The following is a 15,070-nucleotide window of genomic DNA, read 5'->3' on the forward strand; positions in this document are numbered from 1 at the left end:
TGCTAATTCTGTGCCATCTTTAATGATAGAAAATACACAATTTTGTGAAAAAACAATTCAATAAATGTTGAATCAAACTCAAATATTACATCTTATTTCCGTCAACCTAAATTTCAAGTCTTTCTTATAATTACAACGCTCGTACATTTATTCAAAACTGAATTTTTTCACAATAGTATATATTATTTCGTAAATTATTTAATTTAATTTTTATGTATCAGATTAACTGAATATCTAATCAATACTCTCAACGTATATTTCATGAATTTTTATTCACATCTATTTAATCATGGTATAAAACTGCGTATGTATGACAACAGACGAATATAAATATATGCGAAGTCTCCGAAAATACAAAACTTAATAGTACTAGGGTCTTAATAATCAGGGAGTAGTGCGAGTGACGACAGATTCATATGATAATAATTTATTCAAATATGTAGCGTCCGCTTAAAGCGGTAGTACAGTGGATGATGGTAGGGCCGCGCGAAAATTAGTAATCGAGAAAATAATGAATCTTGTAGAATGATACATTCAAAAATAAGAAATCATTCTTCGAATTATCACACTAAGTGCGATATCGACGGGGAGCAACAAAAAGCGCGCGCGCGCTCCGCAAAAGATCGAAACAAAAGTCCGTAAAAAAGATACAAAAGGAGAGATAACGAGTTAAGAAGCATGGGTGAAGGGTGTATTGCGTTATCGCTCGGTCGAGAAAGAGATAGAGAGAGAGAGAGAGAGAGAGAATAGGTAGAGAGGGCGATAGAATGTCGCTTCCGCCGCGAAATATTTATTTTAATTTTCGTCGACTTCGGCTTCCTGCTCCTCGTCGAATTCTGCGTCTTCGTCTGCGGTAGCTTCCTGGTACTGCTGGTACTCGGATACCAAGTCGTTCATGTTAGATTCGGCTTCAGTGAACTCCATCTCATCCATACCCTCGCCAGTATACCAGTGAAGGAAAGCCTTCCTCCTGAACATAGCAGTGAACTGTTCGGAGATGCGCTTGAACAGTTCCTGGATGGCGGTGGAATTGCCAATGAACGTGGCGGACATCTTAAGACCGCGCGGCGGAATATCGCACACGGCGGTCTTTACATTGTTCGGTATCCATTCGACGAAGTACGAGCTGTTCTTGTTCTGAATGTTGAGCATCTGCTCGTCGACCTCCTTCATCGACATTCTACCGCGGAAGATGGCAGCAACTGTGAGGTACCTGCCGTGCCTGGGATCGCACGCCGCCATCATATTCTTGGCATCAAACATTTGTTGAGTGAGTTCCGGTACAGAGAGAGCTCTGTATTGTTGACTACCGCGAGATGTGAGAGGTGCAAATCCGGGCATGAAGAAGTGAAGGCGGGGGAAGGGCACCATGTTTACGGCAAGTTTCCTAAGATCGGCATTTAATTGACCGGGGAACCTCAGACAGGTCGTAACACCGGACATCGTGAGGGAGACGAGATGATTTAGGTCACCATATGTTGGCGTAGATAGTTTCAGGGTGCGGAAGCAAATATCGTAAAGGGCCTCGTTGTCGATACAATAAGTCTCATCGGTGTTCTCGACAAGTTGATGTACAGAAAGGGTGGCGTTATACGGCTCGACGACTGTGTCGGACACCTTGGGCGACGGCACAACGGAATACGTGTTCATGATTCTGTCGGGGTATTCCTCACGAATTTTGGAAATGAGCAGGGTACCCATACCAGAACCGGTACCACCACCCAAAGAGTGCGTAAGCTGGAATCCCTGCAAGCAATCGCAGCTCTCGGCCTCCTTTCTTACAACATCGAGGACAGAATCCACCAGCTCGGCGCCTTCGGTATAATGGCCCTTGGCCCAGTTATTACCAGCGCCGCTCTGACCGAATACGAAGTTGTCCGGTCTGAAGATCTGGCCAAACGGTCCCGAACGTACGGAATCCATAGTGCCGGGTTCCAAATCGACGAGGATGGCACGCGGTACGTATTTACCGCCGGACGCCTCATTGTAGTAGACATTAATTCTTTCCAGCTGGAGATCAGAGTCACCATGGTAGGTGCCAGTCGGGTCAATGCCATGCTCGTCACTTATGATTTCCCAAAACTGCAACACACAAAAATCACCTCGTAAGAATATTTTCATTAAAAAGAGGAACTTTGTATCTTAATATATTATATATTAAATTATTAAAAAGCAGATTATCATGAGAAGGAAATAAGAAGATGTGTTGCGTATTTCTAGCAAGTGTTGTCCATACCGGAACGAATCGGTGCTGCCACAAAAATTAGATACGCCTTTTGAATCATGCATCATCCGCGCGTAGGAAGGAAGTTTCGCGCACGAGCTTTCTCCCCGCAATTATTCTCGTATCCGTTTTCCAGCCTTTCATTGTACCGAGCGCGAACGGAGCTGATGTTCAACGACCTCGCGCGTGACGAATAGCTCGCGTGTAATTAATCGTAATATCCCAAGGCCTCTGCAAATCGAATTATGTTTCTCTTTTTTTCCCCTTTTGCATGTTTTCGGAGCAAGCCTACTTCTCGATGGTGTGACTGAATCGCCTAAGCGATAATCGAGACTAATTATCGTAAGCGCGGTTACGCTCCTGTCTCGGAGTGACCAGTCGATCAGCTCATCGGAGCGCATCGCGATGTAACGAGTACAACGATGCTTCAGCGATGGACCGTCGCCACGTAATCTCCCGGAAGCGCTCGTTTCACTGTGGTAATCATAATCGGTGCTCCAAGCTAAAATGTCAAATCGCTCTAAACTTTCAATTTAGCGAAGATAGCATAATTTTCAAATTGAATACTTATGCACCCGTTATATTACGAGCAATAGCATGAATAGGTCGCGAAAAAATTTGTTGAGAAGTACTATAGTTTACTGTAAGTACACATAATTAATATTAATGAATCGAATTAATTTCTGATCAACCTGTATGCAAAAAAAATAGTTTGAAAGATCTCTCTCCCTCTTCTATTAACAAGTCAGACTGGGTATGACTGGGCGTGTCTGATGTAATCTTATTTGCAAACAAAAGGAGAAGTTAATTACAAAATAGTCCGCGTGCGGTCCATGGCGCATCTCTATTCCATCTTAGGAACGCGGTTCAAAGACCTACGGTGTACTATTTCTGGAGATCAACGTGCAAGAGATGCATGTGTATTTTCAAGTACAAAGGCATGCAAGTAGGTAGAACGTAGGTAGAACGTTAAGTGGACGTAATTAATCGTCCTGATAGTTCAATCATCTTATCGTAGGCTTGGAATATCGCACGACTTTACGTCAGAGTGTGGCAAATTATACGTTACTCGACAAATTATTAGTCTCCTGACATTTCACAACCAAGACGGTCCACTGCGGAAATCCGCTGTCTCCAATTTGTTCATGTCCAATTCTAAATTCGCAAAACAGAAAACGATTCCATCTGCTACTGACCATGTACTTGTAACTATCCATTAATTATGAAATGAAAACCATAATTAAAAAAATATCTGTCATAATTATGTTTGAAAACAAAAATTACTTTAATTTAATTTCTATTTTATATTTCCTCAATAACTACTCCATTAAAAAGTTATGTCAATAATTACACAGGCAGATAAGATCGAAGGTAAATAAAAATACTACAGATAATTTTATCTGCACAGTGCAACTTCCATCGAGTCAAGAGTGTTGTTTTGATGGAATCATTTTCCGTTTGGCAAAAAGTTCCATCATTGAATAATCTCTACTGAAATGAAGTCCATATACAACCCACGTGAAAGTCATTGCAAAAATCATCGCCTGATCCGCCTACCGTTCAATACGTACATCCCACATGAAGACGATGGGTGCATTAAGCAGTGACCATATATGATCATCGTCGTTCGAAAGCTAAGATCACCCAACCCTATCTGTCCCCACCCTACCACCTCCACCTTCTTGTCCAGCCTGGTCGCAATGTACATGTTACAGTCAGATATGAGTCACCAATGTCACCGCTATATATAGAGATGATTGTAGAACGACAGTACGATTAGCAATGATCGCCCGGTTATGCACCGCAATGATATGTTTGTCCATTTATGTTTTCAATTTGTCCCATTTTTCTCGAATCAATTCTCGCGCTTAGAACTCATAATCTTCGCATCGCCGACAGCTGGCGACAGACGTAGGCTATCATTCCTAGACCGGAAGCAGCGTGAAAGATCGTACCGTTATTCTAAATGCATACATGCCACGCGCGCGATACTGCATTACGGATTGCGTAACCACCGAGCGGATACGCGATGCAGCAATTGGTCCACGAGCGATCCCGAGGGTCCCACTGACTTTAATGAATTGTCGCTTACGGTATATGGATGAGAGACGTAGAAGAGGAAGGGGTTAATTCGACAAGAGTTGTCTATTTAGAGTATAGGAATGTGATATGTACACCGAACAATTTTGCTAAAATATCTAAAAATTTAGCTTAAAAATCTGAAAGAAATTCTATTGGACTACAAAATTATGTAAGAAATTCAAACATGATAAAAAAGATTTATGTCTAACTTGAGCGTCCTATTATAATTTCTTTGATAATCCAACAAAATTATTTTTAGATTTATATTTAGCTAAATTTTGAGGTATTTCAACATAAACGTTCCTTTCATATAAATCAAAGTGTTAATTCAGTAAATATATATATATATATATATATATATATATATATATATACTTGCTATAATACATTGACTAGTAATAAGTGTATACATTCAATACTAAAGTTAATATTTCAACTGTAATATATACACATTTATATGTCACAAAATGTTCATTTTAGTAAATGTATACACTACAGCAGACTATAGTATAACTATATAAAATATATTAATTAAATAATCGAAATTAAAAAATGCTAAAAATAAAACAAAATCTTTAGAGAAAATTAATTATCTATTCTAATAACAATTGTTTTTTACTCAGCAAGTTCAAAGTCGGAAAATGTTATTTTGAACTCAAATATTATGCCGATAAACGCCTTAAAATGCGATAAGATAATCTGGCTAATCAGAAATAAATAATGTTAGAGAGAGTACTCCTACTTCTCGTTATGAACTGATTCTATGGAAGCAGTTGGTCGTAACGGCACGAAGTACATGTATTATAGGAATATATTAGACTACTGAATAATAAAAACTTCGAAATAAACAGAGAGTTCCATCACGGATCCTAATTCATTTAATTTACGCGAATGCTTATGCTCGCATGTAGAAATATAATAATAATTAGAATTGATTACGCACCTCGTTTAAATGTAAATTTGGAGCATATTTTCTTGTAATTAAGGTAATATAAAGATTATTAAATGAGAACATAAAGCTCGCACTGACTAATACATATCTTACTCATAAATACATCTTTATAACGTATCATCTTTCTCTTATAACATTAATAATAAAAGATGTTACCATTACATATTTTAAAGTAGCAACATTAAATTACATTCCATCTTATGGAATACTATATTGATAGATTGACTGTCATAGAAGATATTGACGATTAGAGATATTATAATATTAATGACTTCTATTATATTTATTTCATTGTAAAATTTATTTCAATACACACTAAAATGTGAAAAAACTGAATTATAAAATAGTAATCGTCATCGAGTCGCGATAGTAGGCAAAACCCAGCCTTGCGACACGATCGATACACCTGGCTATATCCAGAGAGAGAGAGAGAGAGAGAGAGAGAGAGAGAGAGAGAGAGAGAGAGAGAGAGAGAGAGAAAGAGAGAGAGAGAGGGCCGTTGTGTCGGCAACGAGCGAAACGGTTCGAAACGGGCCGAGGTGATGCGAAAGAAAATGGCGAGAGGATCGCTGGTTTCCTTTATTTGGGAGCGCGTTGCTGTGCGAGACTCGATGTCCTTGGACTCGAAGGCGTCGTTGAATGAGCAATATTCGTATAATGAATTATATGAACAAACTCGCATAGTAGAAAGTAGCTCCTACGTTATCATTTTCACAGTAATTTTGCCTTAATTTTCTTTAATATTTTTTCGGGGAGTACAAGCTTCTTTTCGAAGCATCTTACTTCAACAAACATCATTCTATTTTCTTCTGGTATATTTCACAGAAAATTTATAATATTTTTCAAATTGAGAACTTGGATTAATAAAATGTTCAATATATTCATCAGTACGTAATGTTGATAGGTTTTACTTTTATTTTCTACAAACATTTCTGAAATTAAAAGGTACATCTTGTTTTGAGAAAAACTTTTAAAATTGTATTTATTTTTTCTATCGCTTTACACATCCTTAGAAATAACTCGGTTATCAAATAAACTTATCTCGAGTTCTGATAAGTTGAAAATTAAAAAAGTGCAGAGTTAATCGCGATAACAGTTACTTAAGAAAATATTTTCCGTTCAATCGATACGTTCTCATTATTAGGAATCTGTTATAAAAAAAGAGGATAAAAAATAGCCTTTGATGTTACGCTACCGTGACGTCGGATCGATTGAGATAGACAGCTCGAGAAACGGACATTGACTTGGTGCAGCAGCCTTAAAAATTACGGAAGCGTGACGATGAACGTTGATCAGCTTCTCCTCGAATCTTTACCTACTCTCGTGCAGTCTTTATCGTCGATTATTCTGATAAGATAATTACTTAACATTATTATTAAAAATCGATCTACATTATAAATACTTGTGTCTTCTTACATAATCTTTACGTCAAAAATTTATATATAAAAATTTGAGTATTATTCTTCTAGTTCCCATTCATAGCAACATATTAAATATTTGTCGTTTTTAATTTTCAAGTAAAAAGGAAAAAATTCATGCTAAACTAGTAATCAGAAAAAATGAAACTTCAAAAATTCAAACAAATCAAATTAAAATGGAAAGAACGAGCTATACACGGAAAAAATTTTGTTAAAGTATGAATTTAGCTAGATATATTTGAAAATAATTTTGTTGGAACATCAAAATATAAAACGCTCAAATTGTGTGATTGCTAGAATGTCAAAATTTTTGCAGTATTGTCTAGTATGTTTGAAGTTACTACACACAGAAAAATATCATTCTATTACTCAACTTATTTTGTTCCTTTTAAGTGATGATTATCTTTAATAAATAGTTTAATAAATAGTTTCTTGATAATCTCAAGATAAATTTTAGAAAAATTCATTATGTACTTAAACAAGAATTTTCTTTATTATAGAATATTATAAAATTGATCGAAAAAGCGACTCAAGCAATACAAGCGAATTATAATAATTTTAATTTGATCTTGATCGAAGTATTAAACTTACTAGAATAAGAATATATTTTGAAACATTTGAAACAAGTAATTATTACTTTTGTATATATTATTGTGTACATAATTATTTTGATAATACAACAAACTTATTTTCAGATTTGTATTTAATCAAACTTTTAAATAGGTACTTCAGCAAAATTCTTTTCATATAGAAGTTAGCGCATCAAATTAGTAATCAGAATCTTGAGTTTCTATCAACATTTTTCAAAATTTAAAAAAAAAGGAAAAAAAATAATACCAGAGAAAGAGATCGATAAGTCAGCGAGAGAAATGAGATGACAAAAAGAGAATAAAGGCGTGTACATGTAGAACAAACGGAGATTCGCCAATTCGCACGATTAACAAGCGTTCGAGCATACCGATAACGCAGTGCCACTCGTCGGCTGTCCGTTAACGGCGTATCGTATAAAAATTTTAAAATACACCCGCCATGCAACCGACGCTGGCGTGGCCGTTAAACACGATTGTAACGCCGCACGGCCAACGGACGCGGCGTAGGAATTTCATCTGCTTGAAGGAGCGTGCACACCGAAACGCGAAAACTTGCCGCATTGTCCAAATCGTACAATTCTCACAAATTCCGATGATACCAGATGGAAAACCTGAAAGCTGAAGGCTTCGTAAAGATCGATTGTAATAACATTTTCTATGACAATCGTGTGAAGTGAAAATTAGCTACAGCTTTCTCCCCTTTTTTAGTATTTTTAGAAAATAACCAACACAAATATCGTCCTTCTTAACATTCAATGAATAACGAAGATAGAAGATGTTTGCATTGACCGTCTCCTAGAGTGTATTTAGATTTTCACCTGAATGTTCAATATTATATCAATTTCTAATTTCCAATGTCGATTAATTTTAATCTCGGTCTAATTGGTTATCTTTTTCTAATTCTTAGAACCCGTTTTTACCAATGCAGTTTAACTTTAATCTGGGTTCAACTAACTCTTAATCTTTTTCTAGTTTTAACAATAAGAAAAAGGTAAGTTGAACCGAGATTAAAGTTAATCTACATTGATAGAAGTGGGCATTAGATTTGATTTTCCACTATCTAGTTAATTTATAATTTAGATTTAATAGTAATACTTCACTTAATAGTAATAGTGTTTTTCCAATTCGATCAATCATTAAACTAAGTTTGTAGTAACTTCAAAAATTATTCATTGCAAAACCACAGTTTAGCTATTATTATTAAATAACCATGTATAAAAAAATACAAGTTTTATATTACCATCAGGTTTTAAACCTAACCACAAATTAATCAGCAAATGAAAAACCAGATCTTAACAGTGTCGATATCGTTATATTATATGTATATAAAAAGTGCAATGATAATATAATGATAAAGAGTTACAGACTAGACACAGGCATCATTTAATCCTTGTCAATATTGAACATTGATAAAATATCTGTGTGGTAGGAATCTAAATAAAATTCTTTTTTAAAAAAAGCAGCCTGTGATTTTTCAAAGAAAATTTTGAATCAGTGTACATTAATACAATAAGAATTGAAATAAAATAAATTTATTTCACTCCAACTTACACAAGTAGACACAAAGATAGACAAAAGGAACATTTGTTTATCTTGAAACGAGGTGAAAATTATAAAAGCAAGAGAATTTATTAGAATATTTATAATTCATTGACCAACATCTGACATTGTTGACTTTTGCAATTCTCCTCGCATTTCAAGATACACAATCCATCTTCAATTCAGTCTTTTCTTCGAAAAAGAACAGAGCACATATTATGGAATTATTTGAAACGGATTCCGATCGGAATTATTTCGTTTTTCCTAAACAAAAAAAAATAAAGTATAATGAAATTATTTTGAATTAAATAATTTAGAATAATTCTACATATACGTACTCAGAAGATCGATTATGTATTTCTGAAACGAGATGAAAATTACAAAAGAATGAATTAATTTACTTTGTTAACTAATAAAGTTATAAATATTCTAATAAATTCGCTCACTTTTGTAATTTTCATCTTGTTTCAAGATGCATAATCAACTCCCTCACATATCTCATCACGATCAGTATTCATAAATTCGGTGTGAGTCAACCTTTAGCATACGCCAGACTGAACGAGACGAAGAGAGGGGGAAGAGGAAAGATGGACGTACAAGAATGAAAGCTGCGACAGCCGACTTTATTCACGATAAAATCGAAGCTGCAACGATCTACTATGAGAGAGAGAGAACATCTAGAACACGATTCATTTCTCATCACAAAAACCAAGTGTCCCGCATATTTTCCACGTACACATCGCAGAGAGTAGCATTTGCAGACCGACAATCAAAGTACTTACTATTACGAGACAGAAAAGCGGAGAATGTTAGGCGGAATGAAAAGGAGCGAGGAGAAAGAGATGCGCGCGCAACCGGTCGATGCCGTGTCGGTCGTCGCGTGAACGTCGATCTCTCTCTCATCACCGGGAAGAGAATAGAGATTCGCCACACCCAGCTTCGGGATTCGTCGATCCTAGCCGAGTGGCAGATAAATTCGGCGACGGTCACCGACGACCAGCTCCATTTATCCGTGAATTCCCTGTCTTCGTCGCGACGTACATGGAATATTTATCCACGGGAAGTGCAGAACGGCCGAGAGAAGATGGCCGACGAGACGCGTTCGCACGGGAACGCGGTTGTATAAACTTGAAGAGAGAAAAGGATCGAAGGGGAAGGGAGGGGAGGGGAGGGGAGGGGAAAAAACCGTTAGGCTCGCCGGCCGGCCGGCGAGCTCCTGTCGCCATGACAGGTCTTCGACCGCCGTGCGGGCGAGGCTCTGCCTTGTTTCCTCGTCGTATCAGCGTATCGCCCAGCGAGCGACGAGGAAAATAAGCGCCGAGGCGCGTCCTCGTTCCCGCCGACGGTTGCTCTCCTCGGCCGCGATATCGAGCGGTGAGAAAAATGGCGCGGCCACGGCGACCGCTGATCTCGATCGAGAACGCCCTTGTTACTTATATGTATACATATATCGCGTCGTGATTCGTCGTTAATAATGGATCTCGTAAAATTCCAGCCGAGCACCATGAAAATGATGAAACGTCGACTGTCTGGCGATAGATACCTCGTCTATTTCTAGACTTCAATTTAGATTAGCTTTAATCTCTGTTTGACTCACTTTCTACCTTTTCCAGTTCTAAGAATTGGAAAGAGATAAAGAGTGAGTGAACCAGAGATTAATTGAGACTGATGGAAGGGGATATTAGAAGATTCTATAGAAAGACATTAGAAGACTAGGAATTCGCGAACAAAGGACAAGTGACGATTCTCGTTCGAGGGGTAATCAATTCTTAGTGCGGATTCTCAAAGTGGCCTACCTTTGCTCCAATTTGGTTACCGCACTGGCCGGCCTGGATGTGGACGATTTCCCTCATGTTGCTCTCGTGGAATTCGCCGACTTGTGATCTCTCGAGAAAGCGAGCCTTGAGTACCTTAATGTAGCGGCGACTGACGGCGACTTATTTTTTTTTTTCTTTTACTATCGAACTGACTCGAGTACAGAGACCAACGCGTTGCGTGAGCCCGAAGACGAGTATGCGACGGTTGCGATGTCCGTTACAGATTTTCAAGCTTCTACGGGGGCAGAACGGAAGAAGAGTGGAGGGGGAGGAAACGAGAGCGTAGCGGCGCGCTGATTGGCGGAGCCGCCACTGCCTCGCAGTTGCGATGCGCGGACAGCGACGCGCGGTGACGCAACGCAGCGTTGCCAACTGTACGCCACTCACCGCTGCTGCGTCTACTTCGGCAACTTCATGATCTGCACACCACCATACTTCGCACACCGACGTTCACCGACAGACCCACACACCGTTGAGGAACATGTAGCTGTAGCTTCGACTCTCCGCATTTTAAGAGGAACCATCGTTTGTATTATTTAGACTTTTACGTAATGCGGCATTTAAACGATTATTTTATTCCATTGCGCGTAAATGGAAAAGCTCTGAGTAAATTATAGGTTAGAAATCGATTTTGATGGAAGGAAACCAATGGAAAGGTATGAGGATTATTTAATGTAATAAATTATATGAATATAGATATATTGTTGCTCTGCTAAGCTTAGATCTAAGAGCATCCGGAATATCAAGAATTCTAAAGCCTGTGTCACACTACGTATTGAAAGTTCGGGCGTAATACGATATCTAAACGATTATTTTATTCTATTAGTTGTGTGTAAATAGAAAAGCTCTGAGTAAATCATAGATTAGAAATCGATTTTGGAAGAAAACCAATGGTGTGAGGATTAATGTAATAAATTATATGAATATTATTGTTTTGCTATGCTTTAGTTAGATATAACAGCATATCGGAATATATTAAGAATCTTAAAGCTCGTATCAATACGTATTTTGAAGATTGCGAATTGAAAATTAAAATTCAATTAGAACGAAATGAATTAAAATTATCTGACAAGTCAAATTCTTATCTCTAATTCGCAATCTTTAATCTCTGAGGTGACCTGGGTTTAACATAATTTCTCAATCAACGAGATATATGCATATTATTGCAATGGGTTTCAATGTTAATTTAGTTTATTGATAAATTTATATACTTCGGAACATTCGAACGTAATAATATACTTGAGATTCACTTCTATTTTATTTTCTTATTGTTCAATAATACATTTGCAGTTTACTGGAACTGCATCGGAATTAAAATCATAAAATGCACACAAAAATATTAGACACCAAAATCCCCTTTGATAGAACATAGCCTTGCTTTATTTGTAGTTGTTGTTGAAAATTTTCTAATTTATTCTAAAGAAAATTTCTTGAAAATAGAATAATGAATAGTCGATCGGAATTCTTTGCGGTTACACAATAGCCTTTGTTCGTTGTGTACTTTCTTTTGTAATTCACATACTTCAGCGAATTTTTAATTTTTAATCAGTTTGCAAAATCTTAAATTATTTATGTGTAATTTTCACAATGATACAACTTGACTTTTTGCATAATACAGTATCCAGACTATTGTTTTATTCTGTATGTAAATAAGAAAAATTGGATAAATCATAAATTAGAAATTGATTTTAATAGAAAAAAATTATTTAATGTGCTGAAAAGGTACGAGGATTAATAATAAATTACTACGAAATCAGTATAATACATTCCTAATTCCAAAAATGTATAGATCAAAATTTATATTATACATACAAGATAAAAATATAAAAAATACTTATAAAATCTGTAATAATCAAGGTATTTTTAAATATCAAATGTGATTATGTAATCTACAATATTAATTCTGACTTACAAAATTCTGAAAATTGCAACAGCGTGATTTGCCCACAGCTCTGGACCACTAAACTCAATTTAATAATCTGTCTCGACCGTTAATTTCAAATCTGCTTAATCGCTTGAGATGTCCCGAAAGGGCAGCCCTGAGTAAGGAAAAGCTAGGTCTATCGCGCAACGGAAAGGCCTTTCAATATAAAGGACGTTAATTGCATTGACGCTAGCATCGATAATATGGAGCATATCAGTACGAGATGCGACAACTATCGCCTCCTAATTTCGTTTGTATTGTGTTCAAAAAATCAGAAAAATTTTATTAAAACAAAAGAATCTTTGAAAGGAAAGAAAAAAAAAATATATATATATATAGAACAAAAGAAATAATCCTATCTTCATGTTTAGGCGGGTATTCAGATTCTTATTTTAAGATTGTCTAAAGTAATGGCTGCGTTCAGCAGAAAAAGCAGCTTTATAACTGTTGTAAAATTTTTGAATATGATTGGTTTATACATGTAGATCCAGTGAGGAACTAAGGGTAAGATGAATTATATTAAAGAATTTTACAACGATTACAAAAGCTGCTGTTTCTACTGAATACAGCCAATATCTTAAGATGCTAATACAGCTCTCTGATTGGCTTATGACATTAGACTGTATTTAAAAAAAAATTTTATAATTTTTTGTGTTGAATATAGGTATTTAATAAACTGAAATTAGGTATAAACAATAAGAATCTTTATTATCTTTAGACCGTACATGTGAAATATAAATATTTAATAAAAAATGAAATAGAATTTTTATTGGTAATTCTTATTAATTATACAATTTTATAAATATGAAATTTTAATTAACAAAAGTTTTATAACTTTAAAAAAGCACGGCTGATAACTTTAATCATATTGTCAACACTCACGTTAATTCAATTGATCTCGATCTTTAAATTCCTTCTTTATGATATGGATGGAGAGTTTGTCAATGGAGTTCAGCTGAAAAAGCAGTTTTGTATAAATTAATCTAAATGTATAAACCAATTATATTAGAGAATCGTATAATAACTGTTATTGTATAACAAATATATACATTATGTTAATTGAGTACATTGTTTTTAATACAATTTGATATTAATTTAATATTTGAATATTTTACAAAGTAACATACGGAATTTATAATTAATCAAACATATTATAGTTTTGGTATTAAAAAATAATATATAAATTATTATCTTATAAAAGATAATTTTCGCATTTGGTCAAAAGGTGTGTAAGACATTTTTATAAAAACCGTGTGAGATCATCGACCAAGAATTGACGAAGTTACCTAATAGGTTTTTGTTTTGATCTATGATTAAAAAATATTTAACATAAAAAAACTTGGTATTTTTAAATGACAACTAATCATTATAATGAGTTCTTCTAATATCATCTGATTCTGTGTTCTACTCAGATACCGTATCTCTGAATATTCTATTTTTTTTTTGCCGTACAAGAAGTTTACAGTTAAAAACGTTTCTCCAAGAGTCTTCACGAGATGTGGGTTCTTTGCAAAGCAGTACCGTATTCGTCTATGGTTACGCGTTCGTGTGACATTACATTGCCTTAGCGGCCTTCCGTCTCGCTTCCACGTAAGATGCGTTGGCGCTTCATATATAACGCCTCCTCAAAAACACGTTAAATCCGGATCCTGCTAAGAAGTTTTACATGAGACGAACATTTATATCCGTATACGCCTTAAATAGCGCGAGTATCCGTTTGCGAGTAGCGATAAAAAAGAACTCTGTATTGTTCATGAACAGTTCTGGTCTTTGTGACCCATATTATTCGATAAATACAAAAATGGAAGTATCAAAGATAACAAAATATCAAACTGAAATTCGTAAAGTTTTTCAACGTTATTTTGCTTTGTTCTATCAGACGGTTTAAGTATTTTTAGCTTTCTTTTAATATAGCTTTTTCATTTTCTTTTATTATATTTTACATGTGTCTGTAATATATTATGTTTATATAAATTTGCATAACAACCTTGGCGTTGTAAAAGATTTTGGTGTGCTGTTTAACTCTCGCACATATAAGGTTTACGTGCATTTAGATGGACAGTAATGGTTCATTCATTAAAAACGATGAGTCAACCGTATACATGACGTTGATTCTAATTATCCTGTTAGAACATGCATGTTACGAATAGAATGTAGTTGTATGCATTAATATACAGTATAAACAATGAAGTAAAATAGAAGTATGCATAAAAATTTCGAATTTTTTAACTGTCTTTTTAAAAATTATTTTTCTTGTATACATAATGAAATTTTATCGAGCAAAAATAAGTTTAAGTCTATCTAAAAATAGAACCTTAAGTTTGCGAGTCATCGCGTGCTTTTAATGCAGATAGAAACAAGCCATTTGAGAAATAAGATCGAAAATAAACCTTCAGCTCTTAGCATGGATAGAACACCTATAAAGTAGCACGATGTAGTGGTTAATTTTAGTATGACCCACTCCACCCTTATCCAGTAGACGCCTTAGACTCACTCTGATTATCCTCCCCTGTCGTAGGAGAAA

General features: G+C 35.6%; 1 protein-coding gene and 1 long non-coding RNA gene across 2 annotated transcripts; both read right to left on the reverse strand.

The window, feature by feature from the left end:
- Positions 1-411: 411 nt before the first annotated feature.
- LOC105144693 (tubulin beta-1 chain) lies at positions 412-10,831 on the reverse strand. Its single transcript, XM_011053748.2, has 2 exons — positions 10,602-10,831; positions 412-2,082 (listed from the first exon to the last, which is right to left on the reverse strand). The coding sequence occupies exons 1-2, from the start codon at positions 10,656-10,658 to the stop codon at positions 796-798; spliced, it is 1,344 nt and encodes a 447-aa protein (XP_011052050.1). The 5' UTR covers positions 10,659-10,831; the 3' UTR covers positions 412-795.
- LOC147907377 (uncharacterized) lies at positions 5,990-10,595 on the reverse strand. Its single transcript, XR_015547494.1, has 2 exons — positions 9,144-10,595; positions 5,990-9,069 (listed from the first exon to the last, which is right to left on the reverse strand). It is a non-coding gene; the product is annotated as an uncharacterized LOC147907377 (long non-coding RNA).
- Positions 10,832-15,070: the final 4,239 nt, after the last annotated feature.

This window comes from Acromyrmex echinatior, chromosome 14 (genome assembly GCF_024713525.1).
Source record: "Acromyrmex echinatior isolate Ae372 chromosome 14, ASM2471352v2, whole genome shotgun sequence".
NCBI lineage: Eukaryota > Metazoa > Arthropoda > Insecta > Hymenoptera > Formicidae > Acromyrmex > Acromyrmex echinatior.